The 20,333-nt window shown below is 30.9% G+C and overlaps 1 protein-coding gene across 6 annotated transcripts in view; it reads left to right on the forward strand.

Moving 5' to 3' along the window:
- LOC134687439 (cubilin-like) overlaps positions 1–20,333 on the forward strand; it is a 111,811-nt gene that overhangs the window by 36,728 nt on the left and 54,750 nt on the right. For 2 of the 6 annotated variants that reach the window (XM_063547740.1, XM_063547741.1), the window contains one exon: positions 20,112–20,196. In XM_063547740.1, coding sequence (XP_063403810.1) covers positions 20,118–20,196 — 79 coding nt within the window. In that variant the 5' untranslated portion in view covers positions 20,112–20,117. Of the gene's footprint in view, positions 1–12,666; positions 12,790–18,579; positions 18,738–20,111; positions 20,197–20,333 lie in introns of those variants that run through there. The other 4 variants (XM_063547742.1, XM_063547744.1, XM_063547739.1 and 1 more) reach the window with 4 other exon arrangements.

A 20,333-nucleotide genomic window follows, 5' to 3' on the forward strand; every position in this document is an offset into this window, starting at 1 on the left:
TATCCCTACAGATTAATATAATAGAGGGAGGGTAGAATGGGTCCTGGTCCCGAAATCCCGAGCTAAATACACGAAATCACGAAAATCCCAGCTTAAAAAACACGGAATCCCAAGGTCCCAAAATTCGAAAAAAAAAATTCCCGGATCTGAAAGGGTCAATATTTGAATACTTCAATAATTCAAATTATATATAATTCAAATTATAAGATAGCAACCTACAAAAAAAAAGGTGCATGCCTAAATTTTGAGGAAAGAGGGAGCATTATTGGGCATATGGTAAAATGTCAATGATTTTTGCAAACAAGTTTTGATTAATTATTATTAAAGGAGCAGCGGTGTACATCCTCTATGCCCCCATGTCCCCCCTCCTTTTGACCTGAATCTGCCACTGACATAATATGAAGAGGATATTTGTTTCATTTCTTTCAAGATGCAGACATAGTCAATATTAATGACATATTTTCATGCATTTATTTGCATGTGATTACTCTGTCTGATTTAGTCCATCTATTTATAACATTGCACTTATAAAGCAAACATTCCTCTGATGAACATCTTGTTTCTAACTATTCATCTCATGAATGAGTTTTTTTTATTAGAAAATAAAAATTCAAAATTAAATTTTAAGACATTTGATACTAAGGTTTTAGATTATTTAATTGAAAAAAAATGAAAAAACTTTGACAGTTATTTTTTTTAAGAGTCATTTTGAAATCAATCTCAAGAAAAAAGAGATATTTGTTGATGATTTTGGAATATAACATTTCATATGACCAGATGTTTTTTCTTTCTAATTTACACTTTATATATAATGCACATAATGATCATTTTTAAAAACAGAATAATGAACTTAAAATATCATTGAAAACTGTCCACTTATTTTTAATTAGGAATTTGTGACAGCTTTGTGCATTGGCATAAATAATTAATTACAAAAATTGTCACCTAATTGAAAGAAGGAAGTGAAAATGAGTAATAAAATCTGAGCAATCAGTTGTATTTACCACAAAAAAGGACTATTGATTTTTAACAAAGCTTACAATAAATATTGCCATCAACTTCTGCAATATCCTTCATCATAATTCAGTTCAATCATAAATGCCTTTTAGAGACAAATAAAAGGAGAGTGTGGCAGGATGCCTAGCCCCCAGCTGAGGCCCCAGCCATTCACAACTCAGGATAAAGTAGGGGTTCCAACTGTATGTCCCCATTCAAATGCATGAAGGGGGATTTCAACCCCCAGAACCTTTCCTCTGTATCTTTCACTGATTCATATATTTGTAGACTCTCTACATGTTTCAGTCTTAACATTACCTAGTTTAAGGGCATATAAAAGCTTGAATTCATAAGACAAAAAATACATAATTTTCATGATTTTGTCTCACTGTACACGTTTCTTTACACTCTCTACTGTAGGTCACAGTAGGCTTTTTCTAATATATTCATTCAATAATTCAAGTTGTGTATGGCTCACTATACAACAACACCATATTTTATTACCAATTAAATTATAGACCTTTAAAGGACAAAAGAAGTGTAATATATGATACATGTACAAACACCTATTCATTATTATAGTTATATGATGAGCTTTCAAAAGCTTTAATTCTCAGGATGCTGTTCCAATGATATTTACCGTGCACACTGTTTCTTAATTAAACTTTCAGTCTGTTAAACACCCCCAATAGTTGTAGGCAAAAAAACGTTCTAGCTGTTAATTTCAAATAAGAATTTGTAAACAACTATGTTAGATGCTTCATTAACTTGCATTGATTTTTTTTCAAGCCAAAAAATATCATAAAATCACTTAAGAATGTCAACGCATCTGTCTGCAATTAGTTTTTACTTGGTTTCAGTCTGACAACCTTGTCATGTAACTATGGTTAAATGTCATACAATACATAACTTGTATGGTGTCTTACTATTGAACTAGAAATCAGCACACCCAAATCACTACTGTCTATTTCTAAATAAAGTACACTATACCAGTAGTTAGATGACTATCCTAGAGGCATGTTTCATCAGAATGAATTAACTGTTTATAAAACAGTTGATGAATTCAAGACTCAATTATTAATTGCTGTAAAACCTAAGTCTACGAATATTTTCATCATAATTGTGCAAATTTACCAATAAGACAAAAATAAATAGAAGGATCATAGTTTGATCCCCTTTCAAAGGTGAAACCCTGAAAGTTTTTATACGCCTGTGGTAGACAGGACGACCATTTTTTTGATAGAGAATACTATGTGTTTTATCATATTAACAGCTGTATTTAAAAAAAAAAACATATTTGTTCATTCATTTTTTTTCAACTTTGCCACATAAGGGAGATAACTCAGAAAGTAGGGGATTTATCTCAAATAAAAAGTAATTTTTATAATAATATGTTTTGTGAATCCCCCTTTTTTTTTTGAAGGCATGTTATAAGATCTATCTTTTCACATTTTATCTTAAAATTCTATGGTGTAGTTTTCTTTCTATCACACAAAAATGGATTTCCAATGCATACTTTGACAAAATCTGACAAAATTAAGCGAAAAAACAGTGACTGGAAAAAAGTATTATAAAAACTTCACTTTGACATATAAAATTCAATGGATTTCAATTTTAAAAACCCCTGAATGGGCACTTAGTCTACTATTCCTGGCCTTATTTCCTCCAAATTTTACATTATTTAGGGGGTTGGTGAAAGAAAACCTCCTTTTATTTGTTTGGTATGTAATTCCAGAGTTATGGGACTTTGATTGAAGTTTTCACATGTTGTAATATAACTTGACCATGCCTTATTGCCCTACATAATTGTTGGAATTGGAGTAGATAACTTACTGGTCGAATTAAAAACAGTTATGATATGTCATTCTAGAGTTATTGGACTTTGATCGTTAAAAAAACACCTTTTTTTTTTAAAATAATATGCTCTAGCTCTAGTATGCTTGGATAAAAAAGAAACGATGTCATGATTCCACTTTAAGTTTATGTTTGAGCTGTTATGTAAATGTTTTGTATGATAAGCAGACCTTAAGCCAAGTATATGTGTGATGCCAGATAAAATGTCACATCTATTCTTTCAGAGCTGTTGGTTTTGTCCTCTGATGGCCATTCAACCTTTGTACTTTAATCTAGTTGTACATCTTGTCTCTACTGACCTAGCTCTTTCTCTCCTCTCCTACACCACGCCTTCCAATCTGATGTCACATTTATTCTTACAGGACTGTTGATTTTGTCCTCTGATGACCATTTAACCTTTGTACTTTAATCTAGTTGTACATCTTGTCTCTACTGACCTAGCTCTTTCTCTCCTCTGCTACACCATGCCTTCCAATCTGAGGTCACATTCAGTCTTACAGGACTGTTGATTTTGTCCTCTGATGACCATTCAACCTTTGTACTTTAATCTAGTTGTACATCTTGTCTCTACTGACCTAGCTCTTTCTCTCCTCTCCTACGCCATGCCTTCTGATCTGATGTCACATTTATTCTTTCAGGACTGTTGATTCTGTCCTCTGATGACCATTTAACCTTTGTACTTTAATCTAGTTGTACATCTTGTCTCTACTGACCTAGCTCTTTCTCTCCTCTCCTACACCATGCCTTCCAATCTGATGTCACATTCAGTCTTACAGGACTGTTGATTTTGTCCTCTGATGACCATTCAACCTTTGTACTTTAATCTTGTTGTACATCTTGTCTCTACTGACCTAGCTCTTTCTCTCCTCTCCTACACCATGCCTTCCAATCTGATGTCACATTTATTCTTACAGGACTGTTGATTTTGTCCTCTGATGACCATTCAACCTTTGTACTTTAATCTAGTGTACATCTTGTCTCTACTGACCTAACTTTTTCTCTCCTCTCCTACACCATGCCTTCCAATCTGATGTCACATTCAGTCTTACAGGACTGTTGATTTTGTCCTATGATGACCATTCAACCTTTGTACTTTAATCTAGTTGTACATCTTGTCTCTACTGACCTAGCTCTTTCTCTCCTCTCCTACACTATGCCTTCCAATCTGATGTCACATTTATTCTTACAGGACTGTTGATTTTGTCCTCTGATGACCATTCAACCTTTGTACTTTAATCTAGTTGTACATCTTGTCTCTACTGACCTAACTTTTTTTCTCCTCTCCTACACCATGCCTTCCAATCTGATGTCACATTCAGTCTTACAGGACTGTTGATTTTGTCCTCTGATGACCATTCAACCTTTGTACTTTAATCTAGTTGTACATCTTGTCTCTACTGACCTAGCTCTTTCTCTCCTCTCCTACACCATGCCTTCTGATCTGATGTCACATTCAGTCTTACAGAGCTGTTGATTTTGTCCTCTGATGACCATTCAACCTTTGTACTTTAATCTAGTTGTACATCTTGTCTCTACTGACCTAGCTCTTTCTCTCCTCTCCTACACCTTTTGATCTGATGTCACATTCAGTCTTACAGAGCTGTTGATTTTGTCCTCTGATGACCATTCAACATTTGTACTTTAATCTAGTTGTACATCTTGTCTCTACTGACCTAGCTCTTTCTCTCTTCTCCTACACCATGTCTTCCAATCTGATGTCACATTCAGTCTTACAGGACTGTTGATTTTGTCCTCTGATGACCATTCAACCTTTGTACTTTAATCTAGTTGTACATCTTGTCTCCACTGACCTAACTTTTTTTCTCCTCTCCTACACCATGCCTTCTGATCTGATGATCATCATGAGTAAAACTGATTTGAATATCTATCGTGTATTACAATACGCAGTGGGTGGTTAATTAAGCAAGTAAACTGTTGGTAGAATTGGTAATTAGGTTTTGCAATAATCGTATCCCAGACAAACTATGAATACTAAAGATGCACAGCCAAGTGGTAATAATTCGGTATAAATAGTTTGTAGAAATCAATTTCGCAAGAATAGAATAAAGAATCTTCGATATTATCACTTGTAAAAGTGTCAAGCATCATTGCAATGCCGATGATTGTTTTGATAAGAATAAGTATAGACGGGACTAATTTGAATTCTTCACAATTGTTTTAATTAGACTGAGGTTTGATGCAATATCTGTCTGTGTTATAGTATGGTAATTTTTCTGCTTTAATGATTAATAAACACAATCTTTGTTTTTTCTTTTTTTTTCAGAAATGCATAATCATCTTTACTGTCTTTTGACTTTTCCTAAATTTTATAAATACGTAAGTTCTTTATTCTCTGGTTATACAGCAAAATGACTTGAGTATGAAGGTAAAAGTAAATATCATTGGTTATCTTTCTGGCTCTCTGGTTATACAGCAAAATGACTTGAGTATGTAGGTAAAAGTAAATATCTTTGGTTATCTTTCTGGCTAGCTGAACCATAAATCATTATGAAGCTAGGTATATTACCCTCCTTAAAGAGTAGACTAGTCTGGCAGATAAGCAATCTCTCTGTTTGTAGGACTAGCTTGCTCTGAAAGGAGGATAATATACCTAATCATGCTAATGTAATAACAGTTCAGCTAGCAAGCAAGCTAGCCAGAGATATTACCTTTAACTACACACTCAAGTTATTATGCTGTAACAGTTATTCAAGATTTCTTAAGAGTACTATTACCAACCATAAACATAGTTGCCGACTATCCAATTATCCCTAAAAAAATCAGTATTCATAAAAATATATTGTTATGAACAAACACAAGTAAAAATGTTGTACTGTTACAATCATTAGATTATCAAAGATGTAAATATTTATATGATAACAGCGGATTCCTTTGATAACAAAGAAAGTTCAACAAATTAATAGAAACAGTTTTATTCTATTTACTATTACAGCGGATTCCGTTGAGTGTGTAGCGAAAGGTAATATCTTTGGTTAGCTTGCTTGTTAGCTGAACCGTGAAGTCATTATTTGGTCAGGTATACTTCACTCCTTTCAAAGTAGCAAAGTCCAACAGACAGATCGATTGGTTTTCTGTTGGACTTGTCTATTTCTAAAGTAGGGTAGTTTACCTAACCTTACAATGACTTCGTGGTTCAGCTAATAAGCAAGCTAACTAAAAATACTACCTTGGGCTACACACTCAATGGAATCCTCTGTAATAGTAAATAGAATAAAACTGTTTCTATTAGTTTGTTGACATTTCTTTGTTATTTTCATGGAAACATTCAGAACTAGATAATGTCACCTATCTAATGAGTGTTGGTAATAATTGTCAAGTGTTTTAACCCTTTCCTCCATAATGACGCCTTTCGACTCCACCCCCCTTACTCCATAATGACACCTTTTGACGCCTGTGTAGTACCTCAGTTGAAACACTTTGACTACAAAGTGTCTGCAGTTGACTTAATAAAATTTGTATCCAATATGAAAAGGAATATCATAGAAATATTGGACTTAAATTTATTTGATGAAATAGTTGTTTTTCGCAATGCTTTAATACTTTAAAGCATAGGTTCAGCATTTTATCAAAAAAATCCTATGCGAATCAAGTATGCAAAAAAATAAATTCAATGGAGGAAAGGGTTAATATGTCTCATTTTGAGTTTAACTTTCAAGTTGGTTTTTTTCAGTACTGGTAATGTAAAATTACATTCTGTAAAATTGACTGTTGTGTTTTCTGTCATCATGTGATCTCTGTGTTAAAACCAAATGCATACTTTAGTAGAAAATTTTCTGCACAAATGGACTATTCTTTAAATCCTGTTTGTTTTATTATTTTAGAGCTGTTTTACAGTGACTTGACTGTTAGTGTTGCTATCCACAAATTGCAACTCATTCAAAATTTTGACCAAATTGCAATTTGTTTTATTAAATCAAATTGTTCAACTGGTCAAAATTTTGAACAAATTGTTCAGTCAAAATGTGAAAGTGCAAGGTGATAAAATAAAATGGTGGATAGCATCACTAACAGTCAAGTCACTTTAATAAAATGTGTTAAAACTGAACTCTAGAGTCTGGCAATATTATCAGAGTGTCTGCAGTTTTATTTCAATAATTCTCCATAAAATTTTGAAATGAAAGCACTTTAGATGAAGTATTTTGTTAAGTAAACTAGTATTGACTAGTTTTTATGGATGAGCTTGAGAATGATAAATTATGATGAGTTTTTATGTGTTAGTGATATTTGGAACTGTGGTGAAAGCTTCTACCTGTTTCCTGATTGGTTAAACACAGAGGTTGTCAGATTTATCATTGCAGCTTCTTCCTGTTTTGGAGATTGTTTGAGATATAACTTTACCCACAGTACTGAACAAGTGGGGACACGGTTCACTTTTGGCACAATATGTTCTTGAATTTCAATGCTACTATAGAATTGTAGAGGCTGGCTTCAGCTCAGACCCTGTAAACAAATCTGTACTTAAGTATAGTGAAAATGAACTACATGTACTCTTAAGCTCCCAAACATAAATTAAGTAAAAATTTAGGTTAAAGGAAAACTTTGTAAAAAAATAAAGATTGATAGTCATTAAAAGAGGGACGAAAGACACCAAATGGACAGTCAAACTCGTAAATCTAAAACAAACTGACAACGCCATGGCTAAAAATTAAAAAGACAAACAGAAAAACAATAGTACACATGACACAACATAGAAAACTAAAGAATAAACAACACGAACCCCACCAAAAACTAGGGGTGATCTCAGGTGCTCCGGAAGGGTAAGCAGATCCTGTTCCACATGCGGCACCCGTCGTGTTGCTTATGTGATTACAAATCCATTAAGATAGCACCTTACAAGTAGAATGATGAAAGGAGATTTTTTTGTTGTACATTTCAGTATTATCTGAATTTACATCTTTCCAAAATTGGGTTTTTCCTTCACATATTTTCCACTGCTTGTTTGCTTCAAATTTGAAATTAGCATCTAAAACCTGTTTCTGATATCATATTATTATTTCTGTAAAAGAGAACTTTTATGGCAAACTTTCATTGGTAGAAACTTTATTAGCATACCAGAATGAAATCAGCCATACTTAATGATAGTTATGTGCTAAATAACTAGAATTTCTCTCACATAACTGCTTGACATTTGGAATAAAAACAAATCATATTATACATTTATGACAGTTGTGGAAACAAATCTTTTATGTGAAGCTGTCATTTAGGCATACATTGCAATCACAAAGTATTATGCTCCTAATCAAACTAGGAGTTTGTGAAATATTGTTTTTTATTGAAAATACATTATCGAAACTTGACTTTTAGCATTAAATAAAAATTACATTAAGTAGCATATGATTTATAACCCAAGAATTTAATGTGCAAAAGAGTCCCATGTGAACTATTTGTGATTTTTTTTAATTGGTTTATGAAGAATATTGAAATTCCATATTGGAATGAAAGCTGACAATATCATTTGAATATTACAGTTGCCTTTTGCCTTTTGATGTTATTAAGTCTACCAAGCAGTTAAAATAGGGTTATAAATGGCTCATTTTTTAGTTGATGATACATTTGAGCTAGCTATCTTTCGGCAGATGTAATAGCAATATTTATAGAAAGAAATTATTAGTTATGATCGTTGCAAGAGAAAAATATGATTTTTAAATTATAAAAGGATTACGTTATTTTCCCGTACTAATGATCTATTTTTCATTTTCTAATTGAATTTATCTCACACTGATTATATTTATGGTTCCACAGATGAGAATAAGAGTACTCATGAAAAATTAAAAGATGCAAGACTGATAAAAAGCTTTGTTCTTTGAAACAATAATTTTATTGTAATTAAATTAGCATTGAAAATGTCATTAAGATTAACTATCAGTTAGCTGCGCAAATGTGGAAAAATTAACTTTGCATTTTAATGTACTCTACAGACTGAATGAAGAGATATTTGGCAATGTTTAAACCGAATTTTGCATGAAAAAATCAATTGATAATAAATTTTGCGTGTTCTTTCCAATCTGAAACCTGCTTATGGGCTTTGCTCATTATTGAAGGCTGTACAGTGATTTTAAGTTGTTAATTTTTGTGTCATTAGGTCTCTTGTGGAGAGTTGTCTCAGTGGCAATCATCCCACATCTTCTTTTTTATATTAGTAACATATTTGGTTATTAGCTCAATCTGACAGTTATGTTTTGTAATAAACACATTTCCAATAGAAATATTAATAAAAAGTCAAAATTAAGACAATAGAAATCCAGAGGGAATGCTTGATATATTTTATTTTCAAGGATAAAGTTTATTTTATTGGCGAGTTAGACTGATGTTTCAATAAACTCCAGCTTATTGTATTCAGGTTGTGTTGCATTGTTTATTTATGATCATAGAATACAAATTTATTAGTTTGTTTAATGTCGAGAAGCCTTATTAGGTCAATTGTGTCATGCTGACATGATAACCAAAAAACGCAGTCTTCTTTTTAATTTTAATTTTAGTTTCTTAATTATGTATAATTCCGAGTTTAGTATGATGTCCATTATCTGACTGAACTAGAATACATATTGTTTAGGGGCCAGCTGAAGGACTCCTTCAGGTGCCGGAGTTTTTCGCTGAATAAAAGACCCATTGGTGGCCTTCGGCTCAGTTATCTCCTCTATCAGGTCGGGTTGATGTCTCTTTGACACATTCCCCATTTCCATTCTCAATTTTATTGTTGTTCTAGCCAGCTGTAAAAGCTCTGACATGACAAAACCTAAATTGATTCATATGAAAAAAAACTAATGGCCTAATTTTTATGCCTCACCTACGATAGTAGAGGCCTGAGGGGCATTATGTTTTCTGGTCTGTACGTCCGTTTGTCCATCAATCATTTTCGTCTGTTCGTCCCACCTCAGGTTAAAGTTTTTGGTCAAGGTAGTTTTTGATGAAGTTAAAGTCCAATCAACTTAAAACTTAGTACACATGTGCCCTATGATATGATTTTTCTAATTGTAAGTGAGTGGGGCATCTGTGTACTATGGGCACATTCTTGTTGACAATACAATAAATGAAATACAAATTTGACAGACAGCAACCTATGAAAACCACTGAATCACAGGCCTGTGACTTTGGACATTTAGCATATATACGATGAAATGAGGTTAAACATGCATGTGAATACTCAACACCCTTTTAACCTTAGTCCTGAAGTATGAATGAAAATATATTTTATTATTTATATACTGTAGCCATTTTATAATTATGGCCATCTTCCAAGACTCATCTATATTTTCTAGGAAAGTAACCATGCTAAATGAACACTATATAGTTATTAGCCCATTTTATCCTACCTCGCTGCAATTTGATTTTTCTATTTTCAAATTTACCTCATGTATTTGAATAATGGAAGATCCAAGTTTGATATATTCTCGTTATTTATCTTTTGGCGAAAGTTACAAAAATATATCGTTCACCAAAAATAGTTGGTTTACAATATAGCTCTCCAAGCATATATGCATGTAATTGGTAATTTGCATTATACTAAACTCTGAATAAAAACAGATCCATTCAAAGAAACAGATATTATTCCAGAAACTTGCCTATTTATCTGTTTTCCCCAACAAAGAATTATGAATAAAGGTATGGTGAAATATGAGTGTGATTACAGAAAATTAATACTTCACATTTACTGTTGATTCTAGTCAATAGGAAGTTTTTCTAAAGCTGTTTAATAGATAGTACATTTCCTCACATCTTATAGCCTGGCTTTATGTCTCTCAAATTGATTTTTTTTGTCAATTTCTTCTTTATTCTCGCAAATATTTGAATGACAATAATCTACATGATAATTTTGTCGATGATTCTGTTTGGATTCCTGAAATGACAACTGTGATAATTGCCTATCATATACAGCCTACCATAATTGGTAGTTAGACATATGAATATTTTGAGGAGTATATTGTTTAGTAATTATACTTATTGATTAACCCTTTAATGACTGATGTTGACTTGTAAATCCCTGTGACAAATGACAGAAGAGCGTTTGTTTGGGAGATCACTACTGTTTGGTATGTCTATTTGTTCATATGTTTTATTCCTTCATTAGGATAAATGTTTTTTTACATTCATTAATGGAATATTATGTGGAGTAGCATGTCTTAAGTAAATCTCTAATAGCTCTTTCAGGTATGCAATTTAATTTGATGTAATGCTAAAAGGAATCATTTTATTTATAAGAAAGTATCTTAGATCAAAGCTTTTATTAATGTTTTTTAATTTGATTTTGTAGAGAAGCTTATGTGTAATTATTATCCATCAGCTATGATAAATTTTTTATGTAACTTTGAAATGTTTATCAGGTTGTTCCATTTTTAAAGTACGGAAATAATAAGCTTAAAAGTCAAAACTATTGCATCTAAGGTTAGTCTTAATTATATTTTTTTTATGATACCTCTTTTTTAACCCCTGACAATGCGATGCAGGGGAAAAATAAAACATGGCATCTCACATGACCAGTTCTTGCCATATTTTGAAGAAGTTTATATCAGTAATGTCAAAAGTTCAAAAATCAGGAGCCTGTAATTCAGTGGTTGTTGTTTGTTAATGTGTTACACATTTGTTTTTCGTTCATTTTTTTATTTAAATAAGGGTGTTAGTTTTCTCGTTTGAATGGTTTTACATTGTCTTATCAGGGCCTTTTATAGCTGACTATGCGGTATGGGATATGCTCTTTGTTGAAGGCCGTACCGTGACCTATAGTTGTTAATGTCTGTGTCATTTTGGTCTCTTGTGGACAGTTGTCTCATTGGCAATCATACCATATCTTCTTTTTTATATTATTACCAATCTTTAGATTAATGCCCCTTGCAAAACTGCTTTGTTAGCATTCTTACATGTACATTACCAGATTACTTTCATATTTTCATTAAATTTATACCAAAGGTTTGTCAGCAATTTGTCAGACAATTTTGAAAATCAATATAGGTCACCAATTTTTTTAAAGAGTTATACCCCTTGGAAATCTCAACTATATGAAAAAAAAATCAGTTTATAATTGTATTAAAAGTGTTCTTCATAATCCTTCATTTCTCTAAATTATTTATATAAAGTATCAAGAACATACAAAAAACAGAAATGTTTATGTAGTTATTTCCCTTAAACAGAAAACATTAGCAAAGGAGTTATTGCCCCCTAAAATGTTTTTTTTTTTACTTTCTTGATTTTGCCATTTTGTTGTTTAAAAAAAACATAGGAGATAGAATAAAGTGTTGATTACAAACAGAATATATCCAACCTGATTTGAAAAAAAAGGAAAAAACAAAAATATAGGGAGGACAAACCAGTCCACAAATCACTACACAGATAACTAAAGATAGATCAAAAGAAAAGTCACTAAAAACCTGCTTACATTTTCTGTCCTCAAATATGTAGTGTATTTTTGTCAAAGAAGGTTTCTTTTTAAATTTGATAAATAAAATCTTCTTCTGAATGTTTGAATTTGATGTTATATTATCATTAGTAATCAGTATATTGTAAGGCATAATTGTATAATGTTTAAAAGTAATATTTAGACTGAAATTCTCAATAAAAATCTTTTGTTTTGTGCAAACACTTTGACAGAAGATTTTAATAGAATTATTTAAAGTAAGAGTTAACAACTATTCTATTGAAGTTTATTCATGAGTGTTGACGGGATAAGTTAGTAAATAAAATATATTCCTCTTTTCACTTTAAACTAAATAAATAAAATGTTTGCTTTCCAAACTCAAATACAGAGACGAGATTTTTCTCACAAATTATTACTTATACAAAGGAATTAGTAACTTTACCCCACACTCCAACCTGTAGCATATAAGTTTTAAAGTAGTATTTTTTTCAATTGGACTTATCCTGATATATTATACAAGACATTTAAGGATATAAGTGTTTTGTTAATCCTGTTTTACTTCTTTGAAGGTAGGACAATATTATTTCTATATAAGTAGGTCTTATATTTTTACTCAACAATATGTTTTGGAATTTTTAAAGTTTGAAAAAAATAAGGTTATGTCTCCAATACATGACATGTCAAACTCAAATTATCACATCTCTATATTTTAGGTCAAATGGGAAATTTTGGATAAAGCCTTATTTAGCATACATTTTGAAATATTTAAACCATATCTAATGACCATGATATAAGTCGATTTGACCTCTACTTCATCATTATCTACTGGCAGCGCAAAACTTTGACCTACATGATAATCCAATACTTTAACCTGATCAGTGATTCATGAAATCTAGGTTAAAATCCTAGATTTCATGAATCACTGATCAGGTTAAAGTATTGTTTTATCAAAGAAGGTTAAAGTGTTATATTTTAAACACCATTAAGAACACTTGCCCTGATTTTGCATGAAGTATATTCATGGATGTTAAGAAAACAAATATAATGAATTAATCAAATAAGCACCACACCACATATCTTATACCCTTATTATATGTGTGTTTACTAATTTTCAAGTTCAAGTGACCACAACTTCATGTTGAACTATCTTAAACAAAACAAATCTTTAACCTGATACAGGACAGATGGACAAACAGACAAACAAATGTAAGCTCAGACTGGAAAACAGTGCCCCCTCCCTCCTATTGTCGAAGTTGAATGAAAAAAAAATGTTTTAAGCAAACATATCAGACTTTGGTGTTGAAAATTTAGATTTTTTATGAGATATTCATCATTTTTGCGATACAAGAGGTACCAATGATTACAGGCAGGTTGTGAAATTTGTTTCTGAAAGTTCCTTGTAAATTTCTACCATTTCGACATTTTGTGTAGACACTTTCTAAAAGCTGTATGTTGACTTATAGATGTCTGTTTGAGCTGTTGGGTTTCTATTTTATTGGCATATAATCCTCCTTTTATTCATAGTTTACATTAGAATTTATAGACTGAATAGAATTTTTTCTTGAAAAAAGGAAGGGATAACCGAATTAATAAAATAATGGTCCACAGAACTTACATGTATATTTATATCTTATCTTCTCATAAATCCTGACCTCAAATGTCAAAGTATAGAGCATTAGTTCTTTTTAATTAGTGAAACCCCCTAAAAGGGAAGTCTAATAGAAATAAAAAGTGTAAGATGACACTAATTACGGGAGAATCTTTTAAATTTTCATGTTAAATCATTTGCTTGATTAGGAAGTGTTGCAATAGATGAATCCTACCTACGACAGATTTCATTCTTGACTGTGTAAACAAGATCAGTTCAGGCTAATATTAAATAGAAGAATCAGAATAGATTGGTACTGCGATACTACGATCGGTTCATGTAAGTCCAAGCAGCTTTACAAAGTGCATCCAATAGAAGGAACATTAGACATATTGAATCAGTATTATACATGCAGTAATTATTAGACATAACATATGAAGAACATAGTTTGAAATTAAAACCTGGAGAAAAAGAAGTTTGAATGAATGAATCATACTATTTGTGGATGACATGATGGTCATGTACGGTATTGACATAGACCATATAAGGAATGTTTTTGGTCTGTGCGTCCATTCATTTGTTCGTTTGTTTGTCCTTCTGTCCTTCTGTCTCTTCAGGTTAAAGTTTTTGGTCAAGGTAGTTTTTGATGAAATTGAAATCCAATCAACTTTGAACATAGTATGCATGTTCTCTATGATATGCTTTTTCTAATTTTAATGCCAAATTAGATATTTGAGTGGGTCATCCATGTACAATGGACACATTCTTGTTTTTATACTTAATTTATATACATTGAACATTCTGGACATATGTTAGTAATTCTACAAGTTCCTCTAAATGGTTAGAAATAATTAAAGCAAAATAAATGAAACTATTCCACGGAATCATTTGCAGTTTAACGGTTGATTCAAAAGTTTTGTCAGTTCACATGTACCATTGAATGAATGCAAAAACTGTTTTAAATTAAGTTTCCTGTAAAGTTTATTTACTTGGAGACCTATGAATGTCTTCGAAGAGAAATCTATCACTTATTGATTTATTTAATTGAAGAAAAAATGTCTTCTTAGTAGATGAAAATACATGTATCAACTCACAAAACTGCATGTGAGGATTAATATTCAATATTAATAATATATTTTCAATCTTTTCAAATATAAACACTAATTCAAATATTTCCAGTTGATATCTGACAGAATTTCAACATTGTTCCTATTTTAGTACCTATAATCATTTTATGTAAGTACGCTCTTTTCAGTACAAGCTTTTAGCCACAAAAAAGTTCTATAAGGTTTACCACACAGATTTAACATTAAGCAAATGACAATTGATACATTTTAGTAAATCTGATATTTTCATTTCATGCAAGCTTTTTGCTACAAAAAAGTTCTATAAAGTTTACAACACAGATTTAACATTAAGCAAATGACAATATGACATTCAAAGATTTTTGTCTGATTTTATATGCTGCTATACTGAATGGTATGCCCAAACAGAAAGGATAAAAGATACTCCCTACTGCAGAGGCTGTCAGGTTCTCTTAGTAATCACAGAAAAAATCTAATCTTTTATCTTATGAAAGTCAAGAAACGGAAATAAATGTCACAGTAGCAGTTAATCTTTGAAAAAATCTCTGTCACATGCTTATTTTACTGCCAAAGTGTTAAGTTAGAGGTAAATTGAGCAGGAAGACCCTATGAAGATCCTAGTCAAGTGTCACCAACCAACCAATCAAAAGATCTCAATCTGTCATACACCAAAGCTTTCCTAATAGCAGTCAAAGATAAAAAAAATAACTATGAAAGACAAAAAAAATATAATTAAGATATAGTCTATAATTGATTATACTATTTCCATTATATTTCTTTGGGTATTAAGATAGATTGTTATAGAGGTGATAGAAGCTGATTATGACTTTATACATTTGTTATAAAGCAACATTATGGTTGGAGTTAGTTAGCTTTATTTCTACAGCAATTTGTCTTTATGTTTTTTTATTGATTTTTTTCTCCTAACTATCCTCGTTGACTCGTCACATTACTGACCAACAGTAGGTATTAACAAAGAAGAATGTAAAACATTGTCCGATAATTTGTTCTATCGATAAATTGCATGTTATGTGTCTCAGTAAGATCTTGTTAACGAAAAATATATCTTGCACTTTAGTTCTGAAAATAGCGAAATATAACCTGTACTTTAGTTCTGATTATAGCAATCGTAGGAATTTAAAATGAAATTCAATATTAGTTTAAATGGCATATCCTTATATCATCTTTAATTTTCTTATGTAAAGAAGATTTTTATTTAAATCTCAGAGGCAAAAATTCAAATTGAACAAATTATTTTTGCTGTAGTCACCCTCATATTAGATCAAGTTCTTTTTTAATGATTCATTGACAACTCCTTACTGCAAATTAATTCAGATTATTATATTAGTTTTATTTTTTGCACTGGGATTCCAATTGCAAGGTGTTTAAATATTAATAATTTATCCCAATTTGCATTCTATAAGTTGAAAAAAGTGGGATGAAATTGGAAAATAAATGAACATGCTAATTTTCCTATATTTTCCCTTCTTTTTTATAAAAAACTAAGTTTTACATTTTTAATGGATCATTTTATTTATCTGTACTTTTAAAGGAACAACAATTATAACAAAATTGCAAATTTAACTATAATACCATGAAATGTTAGAGATAAAGATACATTTTCTGTCAACTATTTGACTACAAAATTAGTTTCGTAAATAAATTGTGATTTATTTTGGTTGTTAGCGGAACATCATTGAATCAAATGGTTATGATTTGTCTTTACGTAGGGGTAAATATTAATAATTATCGATCTGATATACTCTTTCTAATTAGGGTATCAGATTAAACTAATTACCAGCTAATCAAAAGGGAGATAATAGGCACGTCAATACCACTATATGACAAAATAACTGTTCCAGCATGACACAAAGGATTGTCAGATTAGGCTGTTATAATAGCTATTGATTGGTCGATGCCATTTGATACCTATATTAACCTAAGCAGGTGATTTCGTGAGGTGATTCTTATTAGAATCAGCAGATTATAGAGATTGTCTGATATAATGTTATGAAAAAAAGTTATCTTTGAACTATGTATGTTTTTTTTAACCTTTATTTTGTAATATTAATTCGAATGAGGTTAAAGCAACTCCAGTTTACAACATCACAGTTATTTGGCTCGTTATAATATTATTTGTTTTCCACAGCTATATAAACAGGTCCCCAAAAAGACTTTAGATTCATAAAATATTTCTATAAGTTAAAAGTAAAGAAAATTTATGTAAAAATAAATTAATGAGGAACAAAGTCTTGATAATATGATTAACCCATGTGTGATATACTTAAGAAATTGGTGAATAAATCCACTTTATTTGAACTTTGGTTGATACAATTGTTTGGCAATCATACCACAACTCCTTATTCATAAATAGGGTAAAAAAGAGGAATATTCAAAAGTTTTATCTCATTATTAGGGTGCAGTTATTAGGTTTTCATCAATTAGACAACAACTCGTCAAATTACCAAAAAAAACAAGATTGATTGCTTGATTATTGGTGCTTAATGCCACTTTCAAGACTCCTGGCTATATCATGGTTGTCCTTTTTTTTTAGATAAGGAATTTAAAGCCATACAGTACGCAGAAAGAACCAGAACAGTTCCTTTGTCATGAAAACTTGCAAACCTATAGTCAATTAAAATTTTATTCTCAAGCACCTGCCAATTGAGCTTGTTCTGAACTTACAACCTATGTTTTGATTGGCCGTTGATCACTGTAGATGAACTAGGAAGACCACTTGACCACTAAGGGCTCAAAAAAACCGAGACATCTAAATATCAACATTAAGTCTTGAACAATAGGGTAGTTACAATGAGTGTACATGTAACAAGTTCTTAATCACAATGAATCTATAAATTTATAGACTAAATGTTAATACCATACTACCTCAGAAGAGTTGACAAGACAACTATTGACAAGAACTCTTATCTTAAAGAATCTGTATCAGGTATAGGTACAGGTACATGTTTTAAAATATGTTAGTATGTATAGGAGATTGGGAGTTCAAGCTCATGAACATGTGTTAGTGTCTAGACAGGGTTTGGATCATACACTTATTAAGGTTTGGAGTTCAACCCTCCCCCTTTTTAATCACGATCACCCAAATAACAAAATGGTACACAAGAAGCTACTTAAGTATGCCTTTCACTGAGATTTTCTCAAGTTATTGACATAGATAAATTGAAAATTAGATTTAATACACATAAAAAAGTTTACATGATAACTAATTATGATGCTCGTATTGAAAGGACATTGAAAATTTCATTTGCAATTAAGATCAAAGAATTTATCATACTCATATTTAATATTTATCAATGATTTTTCTTTAATTTATATGTAAGAGAACACCTGATCTTCTCTATGATATCCACCAGGTATGACAAAATACCTGTTCTTTTGGAATTATCTTCTATGACTTAATTATACCTTTTTCCCCCTGAAAAGTTATATTTCATTAGTTATCCCATTACCTGATTATCATGGGAAATAAAACCATACCTAGTTTTATTGAAGTATGACGAAAAATTGAATAATTGACACAATAGATGAAATTAAAATCTATTCTTCGATATTTCTTATATATTTATCATTTTAAACATTTAATGGATATAAAGTGCAAATTAGGATGCCAAACTATTTGTTTGCTGACATTTAAAATGAATTAAAATATATTTAAGGGCGACAAAGGATTCATTTACACGAATTTTACAGGTTTTCACCTGACTATATAAACATCCTTGGACTTTTTTGTCTGTGATAGGAAAGTAATAAGTAATTTGTAAATATTGAGTAAGGACGGACACGGAGAATAATGTGAACTTGCAATGTTGAGTGCAAATTTATGGTAAGAAAATGACTACTTATTAACTAACGTGGGAGATCAAGACACGAAACCTTTATATATTGAAGAGCTAATTTGGGAATATTCATTATGTAACGTGTGACTCAGTGTCATTCTATATAGAGAATGAATACTTAAAAAATTATATAAATGAGAGTGAAAGCCTGGTTGTAAATTGTTTTGCGTTTTTACTTGTGATTAGAATTTAAGAGATTATATAGATGGTCAATGAAACTTTTCAGTTTATAGCTGAATTATAGGTGAAATACACTAAATTTCTTGTGTTCAAATTAAAAAATTCCTCTGTCTGCTATTTTTTATTTTTATTTTAATGCATTTATCGTTTTTATATTTTTTTGTTTATTTTTAATGCAAATTATGTTAAGTTACCAGAATTCTCAATTAGCAATCTCATATTTAGTTGAAATAATAAATGCATGTTATAATTTCTGAATTTACAATAAGTACTTTTAGTAGCAAAACTATTAGGAGGCGATCTCTCTGCATTGTCAAAATGAGAACACAGATTATTAAGTTTAGTATACCTTGTTAATTTAATTCATTCTTAACTCCAATTCCAGTGAACAATGTCACATCCCTAATTGTTTGTTTCAATTTGGGACTACAGTACGGGACTAAAACCTGATTTTCCCTTTCATGTATTCCTGGTTTCAACATGTTCTTTTGGAATATGAGAAATTTTGATATGGTAGAGAAAAGATAATTGCAAAATAGAAATGTTCATTCCAATTCAAAAACTATCTTAGGTTGCAAGATCATGTTTTCATCTTTAAACCTTTTAAACATATTACAACAGTGTAAAATGTCTATTACATAGGCTTGCAACTGTTTATATTTTTTATTTTTTTTATAACTACCTTTTAACTGAAAGTCATTCCTAATTTTCTTAAAGAAGACAATATAACATGTGAAGCAAACTTAATGACATATTGATGATATATCTTTAACATTTAAAAACCCTGAAATCTATTCTTGTCAATTGATCATGTCAAAGTTTCTAAAAATGTAACAAAAAACAACTTAACATCTTGTTTCCAGTTGCATTTTCTAACATTTATTTTTAGAATATTAATTCCAAAATTAATAGTTAATTGAGCCAGGTTCTGCTTAGCATTGTTATAGCAGTAAAATATATAACTCTTGGCACATCCCATCAAAAGAAGCAATATAAAATAGTCATTAATTGATGGAAAAAAATATCATAAGCAAGTGTAATATACCAGAGAGTATTGAAACCCTCTATCATTACTCTGGATATAGTTTATGTATTAGCAACATGTATTATAAAAGGGGGAAATATTATTTCATGCTATACTTTTATAACTTGTTTACCTAAACTGGTACCTAATTTTTCAGGAAAGGATGTTACCAAGGGAGACATGTTGGTTGCTATGGATGTTGTACTTGACAACGATCTATTTAACACAGACAGGAGGTCAAGGTAAAACATGAAATTTGTACTTTCATTGCATTTCAGTGTTGTAGTGTAGGTGTCCCAATTTACAATTTTTAGACATACATTCAAATTGACAACTTTGAGACAATGTTCAAAACTGACGACCCAGTTCTTATAAAGAA

The sequence above is a fragment of the Mytilus trossulus genome, chromosome 10 (genome assembly GCF_036588685.1).
Source record: "Mytilus trossulus isolate FHL-02 chromosome 10, PNRI_Mtr1.1.1.hap1, whole genome shotgun sequence".
Classification (NCBI taxonomy): Eukaryota; Metazoa; Mollusca; class Bivalvia; order Mytilida; family Mytilidae; genus Mytilus; species Mytilus trossulus.